The following is a 14773-nucleotide window of genomic DNA, read 5'->3' on the forward strand; positions in this document are numbered from 1 at the left end:
TCTCTCTCTCTCTCTCTCTCTCTCTCTCTCTCTCTCTCTCTCTCTCTCTCTCCCTTCCTTTCTCCCCCCCCCAGGGTCTCTCACTAGCCTGGAACATAACGGAGGGCTAGAGTAGCTGAGTAGTGAGCAGAGGGACCAGAGGTTCAGTGCTTTGATCTGCCCTGTATTTTGCCTATTTAGAAAAAGGAAAGGCTAACGCCTGCCACCTCAGCCCTGGACCGTACGGGAGGCAACCAGAAAATGCTGGGTAACTGGAGCAGGGTGTAAACAGTCTAAATAAGGGCTCCTCCTACAGAAGGCCTGGGAAAGATGCAATTGTAAATTGTCAAGAAAAACCTGATAGGACTGACCCCCTTGTGAGGCATCATGAATGACCTCAGAAACAGAAAAGTATGGAAGCCATAGGCTTAAGTTCTTCAATTCAAAGAAAAGAGGCCAGATTGTATTTTTAAAAAAGAATCAAAGCCGGGCATGGTGGTGCATGCGTTTAATCCCAGCACTTGGGAAGCAGAGGCAGGTGGATTTCTGAGTTCGAAGCCAGCCTGGTCTACAAAGTGAGTTCCAGAACAGGCGGGGGTATATAGAGAAACCCTGTCTTGAAAAACCAAAAAAAAAAAAAAAAGAAGAAGAAGAATCAAAAGAGTGCCTACAAAAGAGCCTGGTGTCTGTTGTTGCCACTGACAGAGAACTGGGTCTCAAAGCACTCATGGGTGTCCAAGGCTGTAAGAATTCCAAGTGAGGCTGGAGAAATGGCTCACTGACAGCTCCTCCATAGGTCCTGAGTTCAATTCCCATCAACCACATGGTGGCTCACAACCATCTGCAATGGGATCCAATGCCCTTTCTGGTGTGTCTGAAGACAGCGACAGTGTACTCACATAAATGAAATAAAAAAAATCTTTAAAAAACAAAAACAAAAAGAAAAAAGAACTACAAAATGCTCACTTTGGCAGCACATATATTAAACTGGAACGATAGATGATGAGCATGTATGCTACACAGGATGATACACAAACTCATGACGTGTTCCATATTTGTAAGATTCTCTGAAGTCCAAAAGGACATGTAGGAGATCTTTTCCTAATTTTAAAAGATTTGTTTATTTTTATTTCCTGTCCACTGGTGTTTTGCCTGCATGTATGTCTGTGTGAGGGTGTTGGATCACAGATGTGAGCTGCCATGTGGATGCTGGAATTGAATGTGGGTTCTCTGAAAGAACAGCCATGGAGTCATCTCTTCAGCCCCTATGTAGGAGATTTTAACGAGAGAGAGAGAGAGAGAGAGAGAGAGAGAGAGAGAGAGAGAGAGAGAGAGAGAGATATCAGAGACAGAGAGAAAATTCCAAGCAAAATGGAGGAGGGAAGAAAAAAAACCTTCCTGGATGGTGCCAGGAGCTCTTAGTGTCCCTCACCAACATCACAGCCTCAAGCCTTTTCTCCCCTTCCCCACTTCTTTGTTTGTTTTGTTTGCTATGTTGCCCATGCTAGCCTGGACCCCTTTATGTAATCAGGCTGGCCCCAAACTGAGGACAATACCCCTGCTTCAGTTACAAGGGTTGGAGTTACAGACGTGTATCACTATGAGGGCTCTATCCAGGTTCTCAGTCTTGTGCACTAAGCTTGTTTTTCCCTGTGGATTCCAGTGCTGGGCATACCAGGGCTCTGTTTTATTCTGCGTGCTATCAGATCATACACTGTAAGCGTCTCTCTAATTTGGAAACTAGGCTCCAAGCCAAGGTCAAAGGAAGAGCAGAGCTGGGGAAAGGGACCAGATGGGCTCAAACTATCATTTTCATCAGTGACTCACCAGGGAGCCAGATGCAGCATCCCTGCTTCTGACCCTGTGTCTCCTGAGAGAACAGAAAAACAGCCTTTGCCTTTGGTTCTGATAAGACACTAGCTTATCCACTATCGACATTTTGCAGTCTCTAGATAAATGATTTATTTATTATTATATCTAAGTACACTGTAGCTGTCACCAGAAGAGGGCGTCAGATCTCATTACAGATGGTTGTGAGCCACCATGTGGTTGCTGGAATTTGAACTCAGGACCTTCGGAAGAGTAGTTGGTGTTCTTAATCACTGAGCCATCTCTCCAGCCCAAGTAGATTTATTTTGTGAATAGAGGAAGTACACTAACTTTAGAGTTCCTTTGCTTCTAGAAGACAAGTAGTTTTCTTTCCCCACATTGCTCCACATATTTACAAGCTGGTAACTGTTTGTTCCATGACCACATTGTTGTCATGTGATACCAAGTAACTATACTACCAAGCTTCTATTAGACTATATTCTACATACCCAATATGTATCAACCATTTCAACAGGTACCATTATCCCATTTTACATTTTAAAGCTTTATTTATTATTATTATTATTGCATATGTGTGTGTGTTTGTGTGTTTTGTGTTTGTGTATGTTTCTGTGTATGTGCATGAAACATAAGCATGGTACACTCATGCCTTGGTGTGAGTGTGGAAGTGAGGTATCTTCTTCCACCGTGGGTTCAGGGGATCTGACCCAGGTTGTCAGGCTCATGTGGCAACTGCTTTATCCGTCTTGCTGGCCCATTATCCTATTTTATAACTAAGGAAACTAAAGACAAAAGCTAGACCAAGGATGTCTGAACCAAGATGCCAGAAACTGTCTCCTAGTCCCTTTTGTCTTGTTCTGAGAAATCTCAAGAACAGAAAAAAGGTTGACATGATACAATCATCAAACATTTGTCATCTAGTATCTATACAGTATCTATTATCTATTTTCATCTACTATCTATACAGTATCTATTACCTATTTTCTTTCTTTCTTTCTTTTTTGGGGGTGGGTGGGTGGGTGAGAAACAGGGTTTCTCTGTATAGCCTAGGGTGTCCTGGAACTCACTCTGTAGATCAGGCTGGCCTCAAACTCAGAAATCCACCTGCCTCCCAAGTGCCAGGATTAAAGGCATGTGCCACCACTGCCCAGCTACCTATTTTCATCTATTATCTATATAGTATCTATTATTTATTTATTATTTCTTATCTATATAGTATCTATTATCTATTTTCATCTATTATCTATGTAGTAACTATTATCTACTTATCATCTATTTAGTTTTATTTTTCATTTTATACCTTGTTTAAATTTTAAGCCTTGCTATATTCAGGCTCCATTAAAAATACATTTGTTTATTAATATTTGTATCTATGTATTTGTATATACATGTGCTACAGTGTCAGGGGACAACTTGTAGGAATCGGTTCTCCTTTCCCATTTGGATTCTGGGGATATAACTCTGGTCACTAGGCTTGGAGGCAAACACCTTTCCCACATGAGCCATCTTCCTGGCCTCAGGTCAGCTTTTCTAAAGGATATGTATATAAAAGATGAAGGAAAACCCAGCTGGTATGGTGGCATACATGTGTAATCCCAGCATTTGGGAGGATGAAGCAAAAAGGGGAAAGGAAAGAAAGAAGAAAGGATGAAAGGTGAAGGAAGAGGGGAACGAAGGAAATAAATGGGCTAGAGAGTTAGCTCAGTGTCTAAAGTGCTTGTTGTACAAGCTTGAGGTTTTGAGTTCAAATCCCCCAGCATCCCTAAAATGTCTAGCATAGTTTCACGGACCCGGAGTCACAGCTCTGAGGAGGCAGGGCCGGTGGGTCTTGAGGGCTTGCTGGCCAGCCGGTCTAGCTGCATTAGCGAACTTCATTCAAGTTCAGTGAGAGGAACTCTCAAAATATAAAGTGGAGATGCCAGGTGTGGTAGTGCACGCCTTCAATCCCAGCACCAGGGAGGCAAAGGCAACCAAAGTTCTTGAGATTGAGGCTAGCCTGGTCTACACAGTGCTTGGATTCAACAAAAACATAAAAGAAAAACAAAACACAGTAATTTCACCACATAATGATCTGTCTATTAAACTGGCAACTATAAATCTAACTTGAAAAGCCAGCGCTGGGGCTGGTGAGATGGCTCAGTGGGTAAGAGCACCTGACTGCTCTTCCGAAGGTCTGGAGTTCAAATCCCAGCAACCACATGGTGACTCACAACCATCCGTAAGAAGATCTGACTCCCTCTTCTGGAGTGTCTGAGGACAGCTACAGTGTACTTACATATAATAAATAAATAAAGAAATCTTAAATTGCTAAAAAAAAAAAAAAAAAAAAAAAAGAAAAGAAAAGAAAAGAAAAGCCAGCGCTGGCAGACAAGGAAGCAGTCCACTCTCCTGTGGGCACTGCTGGTGACACCACAGTCTGGCTCAAGCTTTCTGATGAACAACCTGGATTTGCATATAATAACTATAAAACTTTTCACAGACTTATATCCAGTTAGAAAATAAGGAAGATTTTTTTTTCCATTGGCTAGGAAGAAAGCTCAGAAAGTAAGAGCACTTATTTTCTCTGTGCAAGCTTGAGGACCCAAGTTCAAAACTCCCACACTCACATAAAAAGCCAGGCATGAGCCAGGCGTGGTGGCACACGCCTTTAATCCCAGTACTTGGGAGGCAGAGGCAGGGAGATTTCTGAGTTCAATACCAGCCTGGTCTACAGAGTGAGTTCCAAGACAGCCAGGGCTACACAAAGAAACCCTGTCTCGAAAAAAACAAAAACAAAAAAGCAAAACAAAACAAAAACCCAGGCATGGCTGCCAACATCCCTGCAACCCTAGCACTGCTTGGGGTGCAGACAAGAGTTGATTCATGGGGCTTTTTGTCTACCAGCCGAGCTCCAAGTTCAGTGGAGACCCTGTCTCAAGGGAACAAGGAAGAGAATGCTAGAACAGGGTAGATACCTCCTTCCCTGGCCTCTGGATGTTCACATGGACACACACACTAACACACGACACATGTATGCACATCTATATACAAAAAAAAGATGAATGAAAGAAGGACAGAAGGAAGGTACACAGGAAAAAAGAAAGGAAGCAAGCAAGCAAAGGAAGCAAGTGAAAGAAGGGAGGGAGGGAGGGAGGGAAGGAAGGAGGAAGAATTTACTTCAAGCTCGGCCTGGCAATGCAAGCCTGTAATCCCAGTTACACAGTGAGTACAAGGACAGCTTGGGCAATGTAGTAGGCAATATTTCAAATTTTTTAAAAAGTAAGAAAAGGGCTGGGGCTTAGTGAGAGCACTTGATTAGCATGGGTGAAGCCCTACAGTCAATTCGCAGCACATAAAGAAGAAAAGAAAAACACATTTCTACTACATATATACATGACTAATAAAGAGGAATAACTTAACCATTTACTACTGTGTACATCAATATGACTCTATATACCAAGTAAGCTAGAATGGTAAAATACGACCTGTTTTAGGAGTGAGGTGTATCGTCTAACTTGGCCTGTAAATCGCTCTCCTGGATTTGAATCCCAGGGTTGCTGACTACACACTTTCAGCCATCATCTCTCTTCTAAGGATGGACTTGGATCCAGCATGTAGTACCTAGCTCTTGATTTAATATGTGCCCTTTTATATGGCGTAGGGAAGTAGTTAAGTGTCAAATCCAGAGCCTCTCATGAATGCTGATTGTGGTGCTCTGCAACCAAGCTTGAGGCCTACATTCTTCATGAGCTGAAGAGAGAGATGGCTGGAGAGCACACTCCAGGCAGACTGCCTGAGCACAGAGCTCAGTGTTGTCATTTGACAGCTTAGGTGAGTGACTGTACCTCCCAAAATTCCAGTTTTAATTCATGTGCCAAGTGAAATCTATTTAGTCACCACATGGCTAATAATATAACCTACCCCATGAAGCTTTTAAGGTTAATATGAGATGACGTCTGCAGAGGACTTAGCATAAGCACTTCACACGTGGTGTACTCTCCACAGACGTCAGTCCTCGGTATCCTTTGATCACTGTGTTCTGTGGTGGTCACTTACTATGTTCTTGTCATTGCAAAGGGGCCTGGGTTCCAAAGTAGTGCAGAGGTCAGCCAGGGGTAATGGTGTGAGGCTGTCAGCGTGTCATGTTTCAAAAAAAGGATAATACCTACCATCACTCTCATTAGTGTGGAGTTAACTGCTTACTGAAAATAGCAGGCAGTTTAAAATTTCCCATTTTGTTTAATCGCTGTAAGACCCTTACAAGGTAAGTGCTCTTGATAAGAATAATAACTCAAAGAGATCTATGTATATTGGGTGAAACAAAATATAGTGGTTAGTGGACCCCAGCTACAAATATTTTAAGTGAACTGTCTCTATACACTTAAAATGAAAGACACAGTTAGAACTTAGTGACTTTGAAGCCTCCTTTGTTTCACATTAGTCTTTGTCATTTCAAGAAGAAGTAAGATACCTTCAGTTCAAGGCCCAATTCTAGAAACATTTTTGAAAATGTTTTGTTTTTGTGGTATTAGGGATTGGAGCAGCGCCTCATGTGTGCTATATAAGCATCCAACCACTGAGGTACATCCCTAGCTCCAGATGCTGTTAGTGACCTATGCCCTTCCTGCCACAGCCCCCTCCCCTCCTCCACCCCTTGCAGAAGGGACCAGGCCATGTACTGAGTACCATGTACTGAGTACCATGTGCTGAGTACCATGTACTGAGTACCATGTGCTGAGTACCATGTACTGAGTACCATGTGCTGAGTACCATGGGCCGTGGCACCAGCAAGTGCTTACCTGGAGAAGATAGAGAAGTCCTGGAGCAAACAGGGTGATTGGGTACAGAGACTGGTATGTTGCTAAGGCAAGAAAAACAGCACTGAGGAAAACGCTGCCTGTGAAGAGAAACAAAGGTGTAGGAGAACCCAGCCTCGTCAATCAGGACTTCACTCAACAAGTCCACATCAATGTGAAACTCCTAAATGCCCAAGTGCTCCCGGATATGCGAGGTACTATGCAAACTCAAACAGAAGGAAACTACTTGGTTTAGTTCCCATGAAAGGCAAGCATGGAAGTCAAAATCACCACCTTTAGCAACCCGTGATGCCACAGACATGTTTCTTAAGAATTTTTCAGAGTCAGAAAGATTCTATAAAACCTCCGTCCAGCCAGGCGTGGTGGCTCATGCCTTTAATCCCAGCACTTGGGAGGCAGAGGCAGGCAGATTTCTGATTTTGAGGCCAGCCTGGTCTACAAAGTGAGTTCCAGGACAGCCAGGGCTACACAGAGAAACTCTGTCTCGAAAAACCAAAAAAAACAAAACAAAACAAAACAAAAAACAAAAACAAACAAACGAAAACTCCGTCCAAAGATTTACAAACAGATAACGTCTATTAACCTCCATGTCTAATGCACAAAGTCACTGAACCTGCAATTACTGCTCACGATGTTCAGAGCTATAAAACCTCTACAATTCCTGCTCATGACACTCAGAGCTATGAAACTGAGGCCTCTGGATCTCACGATAGCTCATCACCCTGTAACGCCTCTATCTTGGAGCTACATGTTTGTTTTTTTTCTAAGTAAAAACACATTATTGATGTTTATTGTTTGGTTTCATTCTGTAGCCTAACCTGGTGTTAAACTTGCAGCAATCCTTTTGTGTAAGTCCCCAAGCCCTCACATCAAACTAAGAGTATATTCTTTCCATTAATTATGAGTCTATTCTCTACACAAGATGGACCATATATAATCATTATGAATGTACTAAAAGAATCTATGGTGATGTGAATAGAAAACTTATAAAACCTTGCTAAATGAAATTTTAAAAAATAAAGCTTATGCCATCAGGCTCAACTTATGTTTTACTTTTTAAAACTTTCAAAAAAATGTACCTCTAAACTAAGACTAGAGGTTTCAATACAGATTTCAAAGTGACCTAGAAATCAGCTGAATATAATGGTTCAAAGTGTATGTCTCATGGTGGTTACGGCTTATAAACCAACAAGACTCATTGTTCCTCTGATGAGCATAGGATCAACTTCTTACTAAAACTAACAGCAGTTTTCACAACGGTATTTCAGAAGAAGAGGACCGCTTCTTCACTAATCCAAGCAAGTTTACGGGTTTCCCTCACTCCAGGGACAGATAGAGATGATCAATAAGCTCTTTCACACACTAAAAAGTATGTCTATTGACTTGATGGCAAGTGCCTTTACTGAGGGCAATGTCACCCTCAAGCGGTCTACACACCTGAAACATGAGTCACCACGGGAGAAGAAAAGGCAGGAACGTATGTGTGTCAGAGTCAGAAGAGGAGGGTTATGACAGGAAAAGAAAAGAGCTTAAGGAGGGTGGGAAACACAGTAATGGAACACATGTAATTTAAAAAGTGGATTCTACCTGGGGGAGAAGGGGAGCAAGCTGGAGGAGAGCTACAATACCGGGAAAGAGAAAAGAATGGGAACAAATATAATATCACATATGTATGAAAGTTAATCTTAAAAATAGAATAAGAAAAAGATGAGCAAGTAGAATAAAAGAACTCTGAACGTTTATTCTTCAAACCAAGAAACTATAAACTAAGAATAACAAAACAGTAGGTAGGGAGATGGCAGGGACAGGAGGAAGCTGGGTGTCGAGGACAAAGAGCAGTGTTCCTGGAATAAGACTGCCCCGCTGTACTGATGAGTAACAGGTAAGATGGTCTGGACCTCAGGGACTTACTAAAACAACTAAGCAGACACAGGAACAGGCCTAGCCAAGTCCTGACACCAAGACAGGCCTCCTCCCATCTACTGAGTTATAGCCTCTGGAACTAGAACCAAGGCACCCTGAGACAGGGAGGCAGCACCCGTGAGAGAGGTGAAAGTAGGCTCGGGATTCCTTGACCTTGCTAAAAGTTTGAATAACAATTTGTGGGAAATTGGCCAAGAGTGGAGAAATGCTAGAGAGAGTTCTTTATTTCACATGTTCTCTATGCATCTGGTAGGCCCATACATGTATGTGTTGTCAGAGTTAGGAGGCTATTATTCCAAATCATTCATTTGTACAAATAAGGTGAAAATACATGACCATCACCTCATTCTCTGCCCCAGGAGGCACCAGAGAGTAAAATAAACACAGTTACCTCCTGCCTTAATTGCCTAAAATCCGTAATTGTTTGTCTGGAACACTTCTGTAAGACCCAAGAGAGAAAAAAGGCTAAGAGAGGAATAGAGTGAACTTAGAAATGTTTTAAAATGTACTCTGAAGGTCAGGAAGAAGCAATCTGTCTTCTTGTTTGTTTGTTTGTTTATGCATAAAGTCTCTCTATGTAGCCCTGGCTGTTCTGGAACTCACCATGTAGATCGAGTTAGCCCAGATCTCATAGCAATCTGCCTTCCTCTGACTCCTGAGTTCTAGGATTCAAGGTATCTGCCTCCACACCCAGCCCTAGGATGATACCATAAGTAATTTTAATTATTTTATTAGTACTAGGGACTGTAGCCCATGGCCTTGCTGGGCAAGTGCTCTAACACTGAGCTACCTTCCCAGTGCCTGCATGGAAATCTAAGGCAAGAAGAATCATCTCCACCTGCCTCCTATTAGTGACATCAGAGTCCAGCTGAATACCCCAGCTCCACATTCCTTCTTACACCAGTCCCCAAGCCCACAGGTCCGCCTCTGAAGTGTAGGTCAGCTCTTGCTCTCATCTGTCACCAGTGTTCAGCAATCTCTTTCTAGTTGGCTCTGTCCTTCACAGCACCAAACGACTAAGCCAGGTACTGCAGTGAACACCTGTAATATCAGCACTCCCAAAGGCAAGGCAGGAGCACCAGGAACTCAAGACCACCTTCAACTTAGCTGAAACAATCCTGAGCTACCTGAGACCCTGCCTGAAAAACCAAGACACAGTTTGTTCTTGTTACTGCCACGAAACCGGGGCAGCAGAGGCTCAAGTGCATTCAAGATTGGACTTCACCCATAAGCCACTGCCATGGGCAAACAAGGTATGGCTGCTGGAATTGTTGATCCTGCTTTATAGCAACAAGCACTGGAAAACACTCTCGTCTACAATAGCCTACCATGTGGAACTCTCAGAGCTGCCAAAGACTCAGACAAGGGCCAAGCCCATCTTTGTGTGCTTGCATCCAGCTGTGAAAAGACTGTGTAAGTCAAGTTGGTGGAAGCCCTTTGTGCTCAGCACCAAATCACACTAATTAAATATGATGACAGCAAGAAACTCAGGGAAATGGGTGTGCCTCTGTAGATCGAGAGGGGAAATACCATAATGTGGTTGGTTGTAGTTGTATAGTGGTTAAGAACCATGACAAAGCATCTCAAGCCAAGAATATCATTGAAGAGTTACTCAAATGCAAGAAATGAATAAATACATTTAACTCTTAAGAAAATCAACCAACCAACCAAACAAACAAAGAAAACCAAAGCCAGAGCCCACTCACTGGTGGTGGCACACACCTTTAATCCTAGCGCCTGGGAGGCAGAGGCAAGTTAATCTTTGTGAGTTCAAGGTCAGTCTGGTCTACAGAACTAGTTCTAGGACAGCAAGGGTTACACAGAGAAACTCTGTACTGGAAAACAAAAAACAAAACAACACAAAAAGAAAGCTGGGCTGTGGTAGTAGTGGTGCTGACGGTACATGCCTTTAGTCCCAGCATTTGGGAGGCAGAAGCAGGCAAATCTCTGAGTTCAAAGCCAGTCTATAAAGAGAGAGAAAGAGAGAGAGAGAGAGAGAGAGACAGAGACAGAGAGACAGAAATGATTGGCAGACAGACCTACTGACCCAACTCAACCCGACCAGACCAGACTTCTGAAGTCCCATCTCATCAATCAGATTAGGTTCAAACTCCCAGAGTAAACACGAGCCTCCCCATCTGCACTTTGTCTCCTCACCTCTCATCACCTGCCCACACACCTGCCTTCCACTTACACCACCATTGCAATTGCTGAAAACAGTATGCCCTTCCATTCATGTGTCTGTGCTCAGGCCATTCTTTCTGACCAAGCTCTTTTCCTGTCATCCCTCAGTGGTCACAGAACCCAAGCACAGTTAAGAAAAGTAGTTACAGCTAACACTTGCTGCTCCCTTACTAGGTGGCATGCATTGTGTAATGTCTACTTCAAGAAGGTGCCAGACTCAAAGAGGCCTTCAGGGAAACACCACAACAGCTTGCGAAAGAACTCTCAGCTCACTTTCTTGTGACACATTTATTGTGATAAAAATTACATATTCTATTCATTTCACACATGTAGAAAGCAAGGCATAGAAGTAAGGTTAAATACTGAACCTAGAGTTGCCCAATCACCCCAGTCCATCCTTCCAGCTCGAGTTAAGGAGACTCTAGTTTGCCCTTTTTTCCCTGTTTGCCTTGGGAATTTCTCAAGGGCAGTAAGCTGTTCTTAATTCCAACTCTCCTCCTTTTGCAGCACACACAACGAATGTGTAACTGACAGGATGAATGAATCAGTAATACATAGGAGAGTCTTTTTAAAAGCAAGCACATAACTGGAAGTGGTGGCTCAGGCCTTTAATCCCAGCACCGGGAGGCAGATCTCTGAGTTCAAGGTCAGCCAGAAAGGTCTACAGATTGAGTGCCCAGATAGTTTAATAGAGAAACCCTATTAAAAAAAAAAAAAAAAAAAAAACAGACACAATAAGGCAAAGCAATGCTCTTGAGGAGGAAGCCACAAAGCATTAACAGAGGGTAATGTAACCTGAGAAGCACAACACAAATCTACTTTAGACTGGATCAGATCCTACAGATGGACACTTGGGGACTCAGAATGGTAGGGGCCTGGTGTGGGGATGCTTTCTAGAATAAAATGATGAATTCTGGGGTAGAAGCATGATGCTCCTACAGCTAATGGCCTGGTGTCTGGGTATGAGACAAGACAGGCATGGAAGTGCACAAAGACTTAGAAAGGGCTGGTAGGTCTTGAGGAAATATAAAAAGGGTAAGAAGAATGAAGAAGGCATCCAGTTAGGATATGTGGATGACAAAGGGGCAGGGAATATGGAAAAAAGTAAAAGGTGACCAAATATTCCAGACAAACTGTGATAAGCAAACACCAGAGTCTGCCGTGTCAAACATACGCTGGGTGTCAAAGAGACTGGTGACTCAGGTGTGTCCTCATGGCGTTCCCAGTAAACAACACAAAATATAGGAAAGTAGGCAGAGGCAGGCCACACCCATCGGGATGCTGACACCTGAGCTTTGAACAGTGAGTAAGTGAGACCCACATCTAAGAAACAGCACAGCAGAATGGGAAGATGCAAAGTAACAGTGTGCTAAGAATAGGCAGGATGCGAATTAACAGAGTGGGGCAGGGACTCTGGACAAGGACAAGTGACATGGACATGGAGACTGAAGAATCAAAGAGTTCAAAGTCAATCTTTGCTGTAGAGTGAGTTTAAGGTCAGCCTAGAATACTTGAGATCCTCTCTCAAGACAAACAAAAACAAAAAAGAAAGACATAGGAGTCATTAGTACAAAGATAAATGAAGTGTTATGAACTACCAAGTCCTGGTACCCAGATTAAGAGGCAGAACGCTACCAGTGTTCACAAGAGAAACCTTACCTTCTCTACCCCCCCCCCTTTTTGTTGTTTGAGACAGGTTCCTCTATCACTCATGTTGGCCTTGGGCTTGCAATGTAGTTGAGGATGACCTTGAACTTCTGGACTTCCTGTCTCTACTTTCCAAATTCTAGGTCCTCAGGCAGAGGCCGCCACCTCAGGTTTATGAAGCGCTAGGGATTATATCAGCGAGGCAATCATTCTACCAACTGTGCTACATCTCCAGCCCAGTGTTTATATTTCTACAACTGAGATAATGTCTAACCAGGAAAACTTGTGTCAAGAGGAATATGAGTACAACTTATTAGTATTTGCAAGTGCAGTCCATATAAGCTCTAGGTTTCATGAGCAAAACTTCACCTTTGGCCTGACCACAGACAGAAACATTAGGATAAATTGGCTAAGTAGATACAGGACTAGACTGCTATATTAGGGAATGACATTACCCAATCTAACTCTGAATATGTTTTCTGACTCTGTATCAGGGTGGGGGCCAAAACAAGCCTCTACAGGAAGGTGCCTCAGGGACTGCACCTTCCTGAGGGCCTGGGTAAGTGACACAACAGCAGGGCAGAGGCAGGAGGAGACAGACATAGGAATGAGACAAGAAGCCAGTGGCTAGCTCAGGATATGGATGTAGCAAGGATACATAGTTAGAGACTGGGTCGTAGACAGTGACCTGTCCCAGGGCGGGCAGGCAGTGGGACAGACTGGAATACTGCCCAAAAGGGCTGAGGTCCCATAGGACTACCAGAAAAGGAAATTGCACCAGCATCTGAGGCAACAGGAGGCAGAGGAGCGGCTCCGGAGAGAACCAATGCACTCACATCCCTTGCCAACTGGGCTCTTTCAACAGGGAAGGCTGTCTCAAAGCAATCTAAGCATACCAATGGCGAAACTTGGAGCACTACTTTGTTCCAAACAGAACTGTGAGCATGCCATAAACCATAAACTGCAGGCCTTTTGATCACATCCCCATCTTACAGATCAGGAAGTGGAGATACAAAGGGACATCAGCCTAAACAAGCTCCTTCCAGACCCCACTGTATCTCTGCACCACCATGCTGATCTCAGTCTATATCTGAGCTATAATAACCAGGGGCCAGAGTGAGACTTTGCCTCAAAAAGTCAAAACAAGTAAGTGAAAGTGAATTATACTATCTTTAGTTTTACTGCTTATGCAATGCAACAGAAACAGGGCTTGAAGAATGTACAACTAATCCAGTTTTACTGAACGATCTCTTACTAGGCATTATTCATATACTTGAAGAATCAAAGCGGTTCAGAGAGAGTGCAACTACGAGAGAATTCTTCAAATATTTTAATAGATTAGGAACACTGGGATAGTCTCTATTTATAGCAGACGACAGTAGAAAATAAATGTCCAGCATTAGGGGAGAGCCAGGCTTCAGAACAAATGTCTATGAGACATGAAGATAGGGGGAGGGTGGAGAAAGACTTGCTTTTTGTTTGGTATAAGTCTCTTCTATTCTTACCAAATGCTTGAACTACTCCTTTTTTTTTCTTCGAGACAAGGTTTCTCTGTATAGCCCTGGCTGTCCTAGAACTCTTTTTTTTTTCAAAGATTTATGTTATTATTTTTTCTAAGTACACACTGTTGCTGTCCTCAGACACACCAGAAGAGGGCATCAGATCTCATTACGGGTGGTTGTGAGCCACCATGTGGTTGCTGGGATTTGAACTCATGACCATCAGAAGAGCGGTCAGTGCTCTTAACCGCTGAGCCATCTCTCCAGCCCCCCCCCCTTTTTTTTAAGTTTATTTTACATATATGAGCACACTCTTGCTCCCTTCAGACCTGCCAGAAGAGGGCATCAGATCCCGTCACAGCCACCATGTGGTTGCTGGGAATTGAACTCATGACCTTCGGAAGAGCAGTCAGTGCTCTTAATCACTGAGCCATCTCTCCAGCCCCCCCCCCTGGAACTCATTTTGTAGATCAAGCTGGCCTTGAACTCAGAAATCCGCCTGCCTCTGCCTCCCAAGTGCTGGGATTAAAGACATGCGCCACCACACCCAGCTTGCTCGAACTACTCCTAATTTTTAAAATGAAAATGAAAATTACAAAGCAAATGACAAATGTGTGTTTAATGTCTGTATTACTTTAGAAAGAACCCCAGCACACAAAATCTATGCAGTGCTGGGAATTGAACCTATGGCTTTGTATATGATAGGCAAGTAAGCTACATACCCAACCCTGTGTATTACTTTAAGATAGGCTCTCAAGAGAAGAATAAGCCAGGTATGGTGGCACATGCCTTTAACCACAGCACTCAGGAACCAGAGGCAGGCAGATCTCTCTGAGTTCAGGGTCACCTCATTTACATAGTAAGTTCCAGACAACCATAGCTATATAGAGAGGCACTGTCTCAAAAAAAAAAAAA

General features: G+C 43.2%; 1 protein-coding gene and 1 pseudogene across 1 annotated transcript in view; one reads left to right on the forward strand and one right to left on the reverse strand.

Annotated features, from left to right (window-relative positions):
• Window positions 1-14773, reverse strand: part of Pigu (phosphatidylinositol glycan anchor biosynthesis class U) — an 82380-nt gene that overhangs the window by 29830 nt on the left and 37777 nt on the right. Inside the window, exon 7 of the mRNA XM_021192865.1 lies at window positions 6588-6685. Within this exon, the coding sequence (XP_021048524.1) occupies window positions 6588-6685 (98 nt within the window). The remainder of the gene's footprint in view (window positions 1-6587; window positions 6686-14773) is intronic.
• LOC110318106 lies at window positions 9769-10157 on the forward strand (annotated as a pseudogene).

Source organism: Mus pahari, chromosome 3, assembly GCF_900095145.1.
Source record: "Mus pahari chromosome 3, PAHARI_EIJ_v1.1, whole genome shotgun sequence".
Taxonomy (NCBI): Eukaryota; Metazoa; Chordata; class Mammalia; order Rodentia; family Muridae; genus Mus; species Mus pahari.